General features: G+C 38.6%; 1 protein-coding gene across 5 annotated transcripts in view; it reads right to left on the bottom strand.

The window, feature by feature from the left end:
• Window positions 1–13,996, bottom strand: part of lpin1 (lipin 1) — an 85,148-nt gene that overhangs the window by 50,729 nt on the left and 20,423 nt on the right. For all 5 annotated transcript variants that reach the window (XM_034188135.1, XM_034188151.1, XM_034188144.1 and 2 more), the window contains exons 2-3: window positions 8,292–8,486; window positions 2,329–2,424 (exon numbers count right to left, since the gene is read on the bottom strand). In XM_034188135.1, coding sequence (XP_034044026.1) covers window positions 2,329–2,424; window positions 8,292–8,483 — 288 coding nt within the window. In that variant the 5' untranslated portion in view covers window positions 8,484–8,486. The remainder of the gene's footprint in view (window positions 1–2,328; window positions 2,425–8,291; window positions 8,487–13,996) is intronic.

Raw genomic sequence — 13,996 nt, 5'->3', positions numbered from 1 at the left:
TCACATCATCAGCAGAGTCGTCAAGGGAGCCATCAGGAGAGGGACAGCTGCCCTGTCATTAGGAGGGTGTTAACTAGAGCACAATAGGTGCTAATTAGAGCTATTGTTTAGTCACCAGCCTATAGCAGTCTGCCTCTCAGTAGGAGGGGTCTGGTTAGGTTTAAAACTCCAGCTTTTGTGACTTCTTGATTATTCTTCTCTACAAGAGTCAAGACAGAAGTCAGACCACCAGAGCAAGAATTTTAGCTGAGGAAGCTTCTGCGATTTGAAGCGAAACGTCCTCGCGTCAAGCAACCCAGTCCAGTCGAAGATTCAAGCTTCTCTACTATGGAAACCACCTGGACAACTGAGAGCCTACACAGAAACTTTGCGCTATATAAATTAAAATAAATTGAAATTGTAAGCAGCTGTGTAACATCACTTTAAAAAGTTACTTTGCATTTATTGAGATAAACATGCACATTTGCTTCAAGGCACGCCGTCACTTTTGTGTCTGTTCAGTGGCAACAACAAGAAGTTTTCTGTGTGTGAATTACATTATGATGACATCTAGCCTGCAGCGGTGTTCATGTTCTAAATCATTACTGCACCAATTAAAATTGTTTTTGTCCCTGAGTGAAAAGATGAACTCAAGGAGACATCTTAAAATAGAGTCTCGGTAGAAAAATGCTGGAGTGCCTCCTTAATTTCAATTTTACATAATAAAACAATTTTTTAAATACCTGAAATGCCCACTTTTTTAAAAAATAGAAACTGTATTTTTGCTTTGTTTGTGTGTTGTTCAGTCTGTACAGTACATAGACTGTTTCTTAGGCCTGTTTGTGTGTAACAGAAGAAAAGAAGGTGAATTCAGCAGAGCTATAAGTAGGCCTCTGTTTTCCATTCTGTGGAAGTAAATTATGTAGTTATGTAAAGGAGAAGCCCAAAGACGTTCCGAAAATAGAACAGATCCACCAAATGATTTTACGAGCAGTTATCAGTGTTCAGTAACTTGAGGTGAAACTCAAAGCACATGCAGGACAGAATTAAACCTCTTGTCACTTGCTGTCGCAGAAGTGTGCGTGTGACCTGATTTAGAGGTGAAAGTCGGCCTGCAACCATACGTATTACATGACGTACTGTCGCAGTCAGCTGTGCTGCTGAGATCTGATTGCTTTGTCCTGTAAATACTGCACTGCTATTGCGCTTTCATGCTACAAGTGGTCAACAGTGATGCCTGATGTTTGGACGTGATCTGTATCTGACACCAACATGACACATATGCAAACACGCACAGGCACACAATAAACAAACACATAATTCATCTGAATGTCATAATCGTTCAGATGACAATGAGCAGCACTGACATGCAGTGACACATAATGTTTTCGAATAGGTTGCACAATGTTCACGTCTAGTTCACAAAAGTAATGCATGCCAGAGATTTTGGACATTGCAAAATTTTCTTTGCACACTTGCACGCAGCCGTGCACAGCTCACACACAGTTTCCAACAGTTTACAAAGAGTTTACTCTCTGGCACACCAGATTGCGTGCCAGTGTGTGGATCAAATTCGTGCAAGTGTCAAGTTACCTTTACAGTCCCCCATGTGGTAACCTAGCCACAGTGTAGTAGCTGTAAATGCTTCAGTTTTTCCTAGTTTAACTACTTGTGAATCTGTTAATTTTGTCTCTTTTTGCCTGCCTTCTCATCTCCTGGTTTCCCTCCCAGCGTCTGGTCCCTCCTCTTCCAATGCCTCTGCGACTGCTACTGTGATCCACCACATACGTCATATCACTAAACCTTTTTGCCATCTTAACCTGCTGCCACATTTGAATCCACCTCTTTGGGTCCTGAACCTGACACCCACCCAAGCCAGAGTTAAATGTTAAATGTCTCAAAATAAATAAAACCAAAATTAAAATTAAACCAAATAATTGTGATGAAGTGATGTGAACAAATAGGTGTGCTCTTGTGACCTCTTTCTTTTTTTTTTTGGTAATAAATTTGCAAAAATGTCAAAGAAATTTTTTTTTTCATCTCATCATTATGGGGTGTTGTGAATACAATTTTGAAGGGAAAAAAATGTATTTACTCCATTTTGGAATAAGGCTGTAACATCAAATGTGGAAAAAGTGAAGTGCTGTGAATATTTCCCAGATGCACTGTACTGATCCATCAGTAAGTGACAGAACCAGTATGAATGATCACAAATGAAACTACTGGAAAGAACTAAAATATACATTGTGCCATTCTACGTAGGCCACTGGTTTTTCATGTCAGTAAACTATACTCAGTCCAATATGACTCATCATAATTATTTCTAATAATTTGTCAAGCGTTACCCACCAGTGTGCTTTCAGTCTCTTTGACAAAGAAGGCCTCTCCATTCTCTCCCAGCTTCATGTGGAGACTCACTGGCTCTCCATTCACCTCAATGTCCACCTGCAGGGAAGAAAACAGAGACCTTAAAAGACATAATACTCACGGGAGCACTGGTGCAACTCCCAAGACTGTGTTGTATATCACTATCTATCTGTATCGACTTATTGCCATTCTCCACCATATTATCGGATTAAAGGTAAAAATACCCGTAACAACGCATGTATGTATGTGTGTGTATGTATGTATATATATATATATATATATATATATATATATATATATATATATATATATATATATATATACGCACACACGTGTATATATTTACCTAACAAAGTGACCATCAAGTCACTCTCAAGTCATGAGTCAGCAAGTCCCAAGTCAAGCAGACCTCTACTCACTCTCCCTAATAAAGCTGTAAATGCCCAGCCTGGGTGGAATAGGTATGTCGCTGGCCCCCATGCAGAAGCTACGGCAGCCCATAAAGCCTGGGTAATTGCTGGTAGACCTAGGCAGGGGCCGGTTCATGAGCATAAAAAGGTAACCAATACTAGATACAAATATGCAGTACGCTTTGTTCGCAAGCATGAGCAAGCCTTGAGAGCTGACTCTATGGCTGGAAAACTGCTTGACAGCAATGTCACTGGCTTCTGGAAAGAAGTGAAGAATATAAACAGGGTTAAAACAGCACTGCCATGTAACATTGAGGGTGTATTTGGTGGAGAAAATATAACTAAACTATGGAGGCAGCATTATGCTGCTCTGTTCAACTGTGTCAGAAGTGAGCCCTACTGTACAGGTAATATAGAGGAGGAAGTGGTACACATCAGCCCCTATGAAATTTCCCAAGCCATAAGGCAACTGGCTGATAACAAGGCATGTGGCATGGATAATATCACTGCAGAGCACCTGAAGCTTGCCAGCTCTAGGGTTGCTGTGTTGCTGGCTATTTGTTTTACCGGGTTGGTAATGCATGGTATTCCGCCAGATGCTATGTTGACAGTTATTTTAGTACCTGTTATCAAAGACAAGGCTGGGAAGGTAGGGAGTATGGATAACTATCGGCCTATTGCCCTAGCCAGCGTACTGTCAAAGGTGCTAGAAAGTGTCATATTTGACAGAATTGGGGATTTTATTTGTACCACGGATAATCAATTTGGCATTAAGAGTAAGCATAGTACTGATTTGTGTATTTATGCATTAAAAGAAGTAGTAGAAAAGTACAGAGGGCATGGCTCAACAGTGTTGGTGGGCTTTATTGATGCCTCTAAGGCATTTGACAGAGTTAACCATCACAAGCTCTTCGCCAAGTTGAAGTATAGGGGCGTTCCGGGTAGCATCATACGTATCCTGGCATATTGGTATGATCGACAGACTATGCAGGTGAAATGGGGGAGTTTTTTATCTTCTCCCTTCAGAGTTGGCAAATGGGTATGGCAGGGTGGGCTTTTATCCCCAAGCCTATTCAGCCTGTACATGGATGAACTGTCAAGGCAGTTGGGAGACTGTAGAACAGGGTGTATTGTGGGTAATACCTTAATCAATCACTTGATGTACGCTGATGATTTGGCCATTATATCTCCCAGCAGTGCAGGGTTCCAACAGCTTCGTAATATATGTTCTGACTACGGGGTCAGGTTTGACATCACGTATAATGCCAAAAAGAGCATGATAATGATATGTAGGACCAAGGAGGATCAACATCTTAACTTCCCAGCTTTCTATTTGTCTGGTCAAACATTGTCTGTGTGCACCAATGTAAAATATCTAGGACACATTGTTAACGATAAGATGGAGGATGATGCTGACATGCTCAGACAGAGAAGAATGCTGTATGTCCAAGCCAATGTGTTAGTGAGAAAATTTCATTACTGCTCTGATGAAGTGAAAGTGAACTTGTTTAGAGCTTACTGTACCCCTATGTACATGGCCCCCCTCTGGGTGAGGTATAAGAAGGAGAGTTTGCAAAAACTTCAGGTTGCGTATAATGACTGTCTCAGAATCCTGCTCAAAAAGCCCAGGGGTAGTAGTGCCAGCAAGCTCTTTTGTGATTTAGGGTTAAACACCTTCCAGGCTACCCTGAGAAGACTGATGTACAAGTTTATATGTAGACTGCAGGGGTCCGGGAATAATCTCATTATGCAGTTGACCAATCCCAGGTGCTGTTCTGTTAGATACCAATCCCATATGTGGAAACACTGGTATTTGTGCCTTTTATAGAATGTGTATGCACTTTTTTTATGGCATTTTTTACTGCTTCTATTTATTAGATGCTTTTTTATTGAATTTGCATAAGCACTTTTTTATGTATGTATGTATGTATGTGTATGGGTGTGTACATGTGTATGGGTGTATGTATGTATGTATATATGTATATATATTGTATATGTGTGTATGTGTATATATATCTATTTGTTTTCTTTTTTTAACATTATGTGATATATACACTTTTTCTTATACTACATATTTGTTTTATGTTTTGTATGTGATGGTATGTCTATTTGGACGTTGGAGTCTGCAATAAAGTTTGACATTGGCTTTGATTTGTTGAAATTTGAAAGTTGAATTTTCTAACTTTTCCAAGACATATACTCCAGGGTGACGAATGTTATATGTGTTTAATATATATAACAAAGGGCATTCAGCATCTCAATTTAACAACAGGGTTGCAACTAATTATTATTTTCACAATCAATTAACCAATTAGTTATTTTGTCCATAAAATGTCACAAAATGGTGAAAAATATTGATTTTCTCAAAGGCCAACATGACATCCTCAACTGTCTTGTTTTGTCTACAACCCAGAGATAACAGAGAAGAAACAAAAAATATAACGCAATGCAAAAATACCCTCAGCCATATGAGAATTGTGTTCTTTAAAATTTGCAGCTGTTTAATTAATTACTAACATCCCATAGTCTTACGTACAATTTGTACATGCTCAATAAAGCCCCTCTATTAATCAATCATAAACAATATTTACATTTCAACGGTGTCTGTAGGAGTGCGTGCGTCTGCGTGTACATGAGTTTTTGACAAGAGCAGAAGTTAGCTTTGAGTTAGCAAAAGTTATGGCGCATGTTAACGTCCGCAAAATGTCTTGTAAATGAATCCAAAAGTGCTATTAGGTTACAAACAGAGTTTTCAGTTTCAGAAGTGTTTATTTCTCGCTAGCTTTTACATAATATATGAGAAAGAGGTTATATTTACACACAAATAAAAAGGAGTTCTGCGGCTAACTAGGGCTGTCACGATTAGGAATTTCTGGAAATGATTAATTGTCAGACAAATAATTGCGATTGACGAATATAGTCTTTTTTTTCCTTTTTCCCTTCTTTATATTGTACTATCATAGTACAAGGCTACACAACTCTGGAAGAACGTTTGGCTTCTGTGAGTGAAGAAACCGGGGAATAGTGCAACATTTTTATTTTCATCTTCATTTTACATACAGTCCCAACTTTTTCTGATTTGTGGTTGTTTCTGTTGCATTTCTGAAATTGTTTCTTCTCATCAGTCACACTTTGTGCTTAAACATTACATTAAGCTCAAGATTGAACAAATAAATACCTTTGGAAAATAACAGCTGTTAAAGTTCAGAGTTCTCACCTGCTTTTTGTGATCTGTGCGTCTGAACTTCACCACAGCTTCTCCACATTCATTCATATATTCTCATTTTTAAATATGTTTTTAAAGCTATTTGACCGTTTATTTCATCTCATGATCTCATAAATTCAGTATACGACGCGCACATGGTGTGAACAGGACGGTAACGGCAGAATCACACCGGGAGAGAAAGTTCAGAGAGAAGTAAAGGCAGCGCCACATTTTGGTTTTGTTTTTTTAACATGTTCACTCGGGTTAAAATCTTCTCTCTGTTCTGCGCTCACTGTCTCACATGCACTGATGGTTCTCAGCAGACTAACATGTCATGCCTCCATTCAGGAATCTTCCTCACCCACCCCTCCCTCGCAGTCTGTTGACTCCGCGTGCGCACACACGCCCAGAGACACACACACCGACAGCTCCTTCGGTAAACTCCGCATTTTAGACAGCTTTGAAGAAGACAGCCACAGTTTTAATCAGCCGTCCTATCCAAACGGCAGGACGGATCGCTCCTCAGCCTCCATGTTATTGTCCTGCCTTAAGACGAAAGCGAAACAGAGTGAGCGAGGCTGCAGCACAATGACGTCACATTCTGAGTCGTTTTATGCTTTGTGGATAAAATAAATAATTCACGGTAAACGCGAATATGAAAAATAATCGTGAATATGAAAAATAATCGCGATTGGCGAATATTGTAATAATTGTGACTGCTCTACGGCTAACTAGACCAGCCTGTGACGTCACTACACAAATGTCCGCGAAATGTCTTGTAAATACGTTCAGAGGTGTTATTAGGTTCCAAAAACACTTTAAGAAGTGTTTATTTCTTGCTAGCTTTTACATAATATATGAGAAAAGTTCATATAGTAAGTCCTTTCAGCTGCTCCCTTGTTTTCACTAAGGGCTGCCACAGCAAATCCAAGGTGGACCTGCATGTTGATTTGGCACAATATTTACGCCGGATGCCCTTCCTGATGCAACTTCACATTACATGGAGAAATGCAGGAGTGGGGTTTGAACTGGGACCCTTCTGTACTGACACCAAGCACACTAACCACTTGGCCACCACCCCTGCATAAGAAACATGCATATCAACACACAAAACTAAGCGGTTTTGGAGAGACCAGCCACTGACGTCACAGTGCAGCTCTACTTTGATTGGCTGTCACCCCCACCACTCAAAAAAAAAAAACAAACAAACAAAAAAAAACAAACCAAACCAAACAACGGAACTGTCTGAAACAGAATGTGACTTTTTCACCTCTTAAAATAGGTCAAGGTTAGTCATCTTTGAAGTTGTTCCCAAGAATGTTCCCTATGAATTTGAAGACTCTGGTAGCAACATAACTGGACTTATGCTGAGCACAAACAGATGGACAGATGCAAAGCCTTCACAACACCCCGATGGCCATATTTGATGACCATCGGGTAATAACACATAAATATTCACATTTGAGAAGCTGATTCTAGACATTTAAAAAAAGACTCTAAATGGATTAATTGATCATCAAAATAGATTGTGATTACTTGAATGATTAATAATTGCTTACTCAATTAATCACTGCAGCATCCAAGACACAGGTACCAGTGATGAACCTTTTGTGGAAATGAACAGATTTCCAGTGGTGGAGCATAGCAACATTTTTACAGGATGGTCTGGCTGGCTAATAGTGTGGTACAAAGTGTAATCTTGTAGGATTTGTTTGTTAGAATTAGATATTTTTTTCTTTTTCAGGTTTATTTGGGGCCAGTCTATGGAAAAATGGAGGGTGTCAAATTTTCTGACCCCAGGACCCCCTTGTGGTGACCCCTTCCTTGTCACAGACTCCCAAAAACTAAGGTCGCCCATATATCATATACTGGTCAATAGTCAACTGATTTAGCTGATCTTAAGGTCATTTACGGCACGTTCAGGGTGAGGAAGGGGCCTGCATGGGCATCCAGGGATTGGAAAATTTGACCCCCCTCCATTTTTCCACAGTGAACAAAAACATCAAAAAACAAGTAAATACATTTTAGCAAACAAATACAGGAGCTGATTTCATGACATATCGGACCGCACTATAATGATGGTTTGAATGAAAGAAATCACTAACTGTGGTTAGCATGACTGCATGTCCCAGTGCTAGTTGTGGTTAGCATCATGTGCAGCCATCTTCTCAAGAAGCACGAGCCATCATTAGTCAAACGTGTCATGTGGATGTAACAGTGCTCTGTATAAACAGCGGTTCCCTCCACATTCAGTAATCTGGTAAATTTCAGAAAAAGTTCATTACACTGAAGACGAGACAGAGCAAGACAAGAGCTGGCTGGAACCTCACCACTTTCTCACGAGACCGCAGAACGCCCATCTTTCCAAAGCGCACATGGAAGGGGGAGCACTGCAGGGAGCCATCGGGCTGCCGGACCACAATGACGTCAATGCATCCAGACAGGGTTGCAGGGTTGAGTCCCTGGTAAAGCTCCTTCACCTGCACAAAGACCTGACCTGCTAACTGACCCACATAGTTCATGGTCTGGAACCAGATTGGGAGAAAAGAGAAAAAGCAGGAAAGATATATATAAAAAAAGTTTACCTTTCATTTACATTTTGTGTGTTTATTTCTCACACTACTCATAGCAGCAAGGTGAAAGAAATTAAGATTAAATGACTGGTCATATGACCTGAGGATCAAAATTTCCACTGATGCGTCTGTTATCCTGCACCTTTAAAATACATTATTGATGCTGTGATTCCAATTACTGCAAATAAACACACGCAGCAAGCATTCAGCATACTGCAGAAACACCAAACAGAGACGGCATTTATTGCCTGCTTGGTGTTTTAGTACTTTGGTGATTTGACTTGTTTTTGATTTTGGACCATCATGTGCTAGTCGGTTTGGTTTTTGGCAAAAAACTAAAGCATTTTCAAATTTATCTTTGGTCCTTTGAAACTACATCCTCAAAAAAAAAAAAAATCTAATTTGTCTGCGAACATGTGATGCTGCATTTTTGTCTCTGAGCTACACTGATTCATTGTGTGGCACACCAAACCTGTTTGTGGACACACAGAAGAAGAAGCATTGTAAAACATGAAGATGTCGATTCATGGCAGGAAAATCATGATGGATGCTTTATTGAACTGAAATAATGTATATTATTTATAAAACTGAAAAGTCAAAAATATTTAGAGAGAAAATGGCCCAAAGCTATTTTGGAGCTGTCTTCCCATTAGTGCAGTAGATAACAGAATATTTACAGAGAAATCCTTCAAATGGTGATACAAGCACCAAATTTTGCACAAATACTCCTTAGACATTACTTTTTCAAAAAACAGACTGGCCACTTGAATTTTAAACAGGCGGTCAAGCCTGTTTAAAATTACCTGGGGTCAAAATTGAAAAATGCTCCAATCATATTGAAAAATATACCACATCATTTGTCTGAACATAAAGATTCCAAAAAGGTATAGTTTGGACCATCTGTTAGGGCAGCCACAAACGATTATTTTGATAATCTTCTAGCCATCGATTATTTTTGCAATTAATCGACTAATTGGATCATACGGAAATTGCGGCTTATCACACCAGCATGCAGCTGCTCTCATATAACCATCATTAGCGTCATGCTTGAAGTCTTTAAGGTATGTGCTACCTAAAAAAAAAAGCAATTACAATAGTTTATTCAACTTTTTCTTTGTAGTAGTCTTCCATTCAAGAGGAACTAATTTTTTTAAGCACTGTAACGTAGCATTATATTGAATTGAATTTATTTATTTATCCGGCACACAGCTGAGCAACAACAAAGGCAATAACAAAACATAAAAGAAACAACATATGAAAACCCGTGTGGCCGAAAGGGTGAAGGCAGAAGCAAAGCTTATAAGCACCCTCCCCTTATACCATTAAAAATAAAGAATGTATGTGTGTGTATATATGTATATATATATACAACCCCTGGCAAAAATTATGGAATCACCGGCCTCGGAGGATGTTCATTCAGTTGTTTAATTTTTTTGAAAAAAAGCAGATCACAGACATGACACAAAACTAAAGTCATTTCAAATGGCAACTTTCTGGCTTTAAGAAACACTATAAGAAATCAAGAAAAAAAGACTGTGGCAGTCAGTAATGGTTACTTTTTTAGACCAAGCAGAGGAAAAAAATATGGAATCACTCAATTCTGAGGAAAAAATTATGGAATCACCCTGTAAATTTTCATCCCCAAAACTAACACCTGCATCATATCAGATCTGCTCGTTAGTCTGCATCTAAAAAGGAGTGATCACACCTTGGAGAGCTGTTGCACCAAGTGGACTGACATGAATCATGGCTTCAACACGAGATATGTCAATTGAAACAAAGGAGAGGATTATCAAACTCTTAAAAGAGAGTAAATCATCATGCAATGCTGCAAAAGATGTTGGTTGTTCACAGTCAGCTGTGTCTAAACTCTGGACCAAATACAAACATGAGAAGGTTGTTAAAGGCAAACATACTGGTAGACCAAGGAAGACATCAAAGCGTCAAGACAGAAAACTTAAAGCAATATGTCTCAAAAATCGAAAAATGCACAACAAAACAAATGAGGAACGAATGGGAGGAAACTGGAGTCAACGTCTGTGACCGAACTGTAAGAAACCGCCTAATGGAAATGGGATTTACATACAGGAAAGCTAAACGAAAGCCATCATTAACACCTAAACAGAAAAAAAACAAGGTTACAATGGGCTAAGGAAAAGCACTCGTGGAATGTGGATGACTGGATGAAAGTCATATTCAGTGATGAATCTCGAATCTGCATTGGGCAAGGTGATGATGCTGGAACTTTTGTTTGGTGCCGTTCCAATGAGATTTATAAAGATGACTGCCTGAAGAGAACATGTAAATTTCCACAGTCATTGATGATATGGGGCTGCATGTCAGGTAAAGGCACTGGGGAGATGGCTGTCATTACATCATCAATAAATGCACAAGTTTACGTTGATATTTTGGACAATTGAAAGGATGTTTGGGGATGATGAAATCATTTTTCAAGATGATAATGCATCTTGCCATAGAGCAAAAACTGCGAAAACATTCCTTGCAAGAAGACACGTAGGGTCAATGTCATGGCACAGGGTCAATGTCAACGAGCAGATCTGATTTGATGCAGGTGTTAGTTTTGAGGATGAAAATTTACAGGGTGATTCCATAATTTTTTCCTCAGAATTGAGCGATTCCATATTTTTTTCCTCTGCTTGGTCTAAAAAAGTAACCGTTACTGACTGCCATAATATTTTTTTCTTGATTTCTTATAGTGTTTCTTAAAGCCAGAAAGTTGCCATTTGAAATGACTAGTTTTGTGTCATGTCTGTGATCTGCTTTTTTTCTACAAAATTAAACAACTGAATGAACATCCTCCGAGGCCGGTGATTCCATAATTTTTGCCAGGGGTTGTATATATACACACACACACACACACATATATATATATATATACATACACCTTGTCTCAGAGTGATGCTGAAAAACTAATTCATGCATTTATTTCCTCTAGGCTGGACTATTGTAATTCATTATTATCAGGTTTTCCTAAAAGTTCCCTAAAAAGCCTTCAGTTAATTCAAAATGCTGCAGCTAGAGTACTGACGGGGACTAGAAGGAGAGAGCATATCTCACCCATATTGGCCTCTCTTCATTGGCTTCCTGTTAATTCTAGAATAGAATTTAAAATTCTTCTTCTTACTTATAAGGTTTTGAATAATCAGGTCCCATCTTATCTTAGGGACCTCGTAGTACCATATCACCCCAATAGAGCGCTTCGCTCTCAGACTGCAGGCTTACTTGTAGTTCCTAGGGTTTGTAAGAGTAGAATGGGAGGCAGAGCCTTCAGCTTTCAGGCTCCTCTCCTGTGGAACCAGCTCCCAATTCAGATCAGGGAGACAGACACCCTCTCTACTTTTAAGATTAGGCTTAAAACTTTCCTTTTTGCTAAAGCTTATAGTTAGGGCTGGATCAGATGACCCTGAACCATCCCTTAGTTATGCTGCTATAGACGTAGACTGCTGGGGGGTTCCCATGATGCACTGTTTCTTTCTCTTTTTGCTCTGTATGCACCACTCTGCATTTAATCATTAGTGATCGATCTCTGCTCCCCTCCACAGCATGTCTTTTTCCTGGTTCTCTCCCTCAGCCCCAACCAGTCCCAGCAGAAGACTGCCCCTCCCTGAGCCTGGTTCTGCTGGAGGTTTCTTCCTGTTAAAAAGGAGTTTTTCCTTCCCACTGTAGCCAAGTGCTTGCTCACAGGGGGTCGTTTTGACCGTTGGGGTTTTACATAATTATTGTATGGCCTTGCCTTACAATATAAAGCGCCTTGGGGCAACTGTTTGTTGTGATTTGGCGCTATATAAAAAAATTGATTGATTGATTGACCTACACATATGGTCATAATAGCTGTACAAGAAAGGAGAGAAAAGAAAAAAAGTGCATAAACAATTTAACTTAATCACAAAATTTCAAAACACAACCAAACAAGTAAGAGTGAACAGTGACAAAATGTAAACCTAATCCTTCAACCTATAACGGGTAAATATATTCTTTTTGTAAAGCCTTTTAAAACCAACCAGTGTACCAAGTATTTTAATATTATCAGGACAATTATTCCAAATATTAACACCCCTGATGGAAACACAATGACTTTTAACAGCAGTACGGATCTTCAATTTCTCAAATAATAATGTTCCTCTCAAACTGTAGCTGGAGTCTCTCATTTTAAACAGATTCTGGACATGTAGAGGCAAAAGCTTATTTTTAACTTTATACATAATCTGTATTGTAATATAATCAACCAAGTCCCAGAATTTTAAAATTTGCAGACAAGCAAATAACGAATTTGTTGACTCTCGATATGGTTTATTACTGATAATTCTTATAGCTTTCTTTTGCAACAGAAAAACTGGTTTAGTATTAGTTCTGTATGTATTTCCCCAAACCTCGACACAATATGTCATATATGGAACAAGTAATGCATGATATAAAGTGGTCAATGCATGTTGGGTGAGGAAGTCCTGGGTTTTGTGCAGAATTGCAATGGCTTTTGACATTTTAGTTTTAACATAGTTAATATGTGTTTTCCAGCTTAATCTATCATCAATATGAACACCAAGAAATTTTGTATCTGTTACAATTTCAATATCATGTAGTAATAGTTTTTTGCTTAAATTCCTGGACTTATTCCCAAATATGATACACTTAGTTTTACCAAAATGGAGCGATTATTTAAATCAAACCATTTTTTAAATTTATGTAATTCGTTCTCTATCTTGTCCAGGAGCTGTCCCAAATGATCCCCACTACAAAACACAGTCGTATTATCCGCAAATAAAATACAACTTACATACTTAGAAACCAAACATATATCATTAATATACAAAAGGAACAACAGTGGCCCAAGGACTGAACCCTGGGGCACCCCACAAGTAATCTTCAAAAACTCAGAATTTGTCCCACCAAAGTGGACACACTACCTACTGTCTAAGTAGCTCGCTATCCAGTCATGTGCCAATCCCCTGATACCATACTTCTGTAATTTGTCCAATAGCAAGGTATGATCTATAGTATAAAATGCTTTCTGTAAATAAAAAAAAACTCCTACAGTATATTGCTTATTTTCAATCGCGTTGGTAATTTGTTCAACGAAATCCATCACAGCCAGCGAAGTAGTGTGATTCTTTCTAAAACTGTACTGCTGCTCGCTAAGGATATGATGTTTAGTTAAAAAAATCATTTAACCTAATTTCAAATACCTTTTCCAGAATTTTGGAAAATTGTGGTAAGAGGGAGATTGGCCTATAATTGCAAAAGACATGCTTGTCACCAGATTTAACAATGGGATCACTTTAGCTATTTTCATTTTGAAAGGAAATTTCCCAGTCATTAATGACAAACAATGCAATCAATAATATTTTTAACCAAAAACATATCAAAACGGTCACTATCAGTTGATTTTTTCCCTTTAAGTTTGTGAACTATATTAATAATTTCTTTTTCATCCGTTCCTCTAA

The sequence above is a fragment of the Thalassophryne amazonica genome, chromosome 2 (assembly GCF_902500255.1).
Source record: "Thalassophryne amazonica chromosome 2, fThaAma1.1, whole genome shotgun sequence".
In the NCBI taxonomy this organism is placed as follows: Eukaryota; Metazoa; Chordata; class Actinopteri; order Batrachoidiformes; family Batrachoididae; genus Thalassophryne; species Thalassophryne amazonica.
This window is presented reverse-complemented; position numbering and strand designations above follow the sequence as displayed.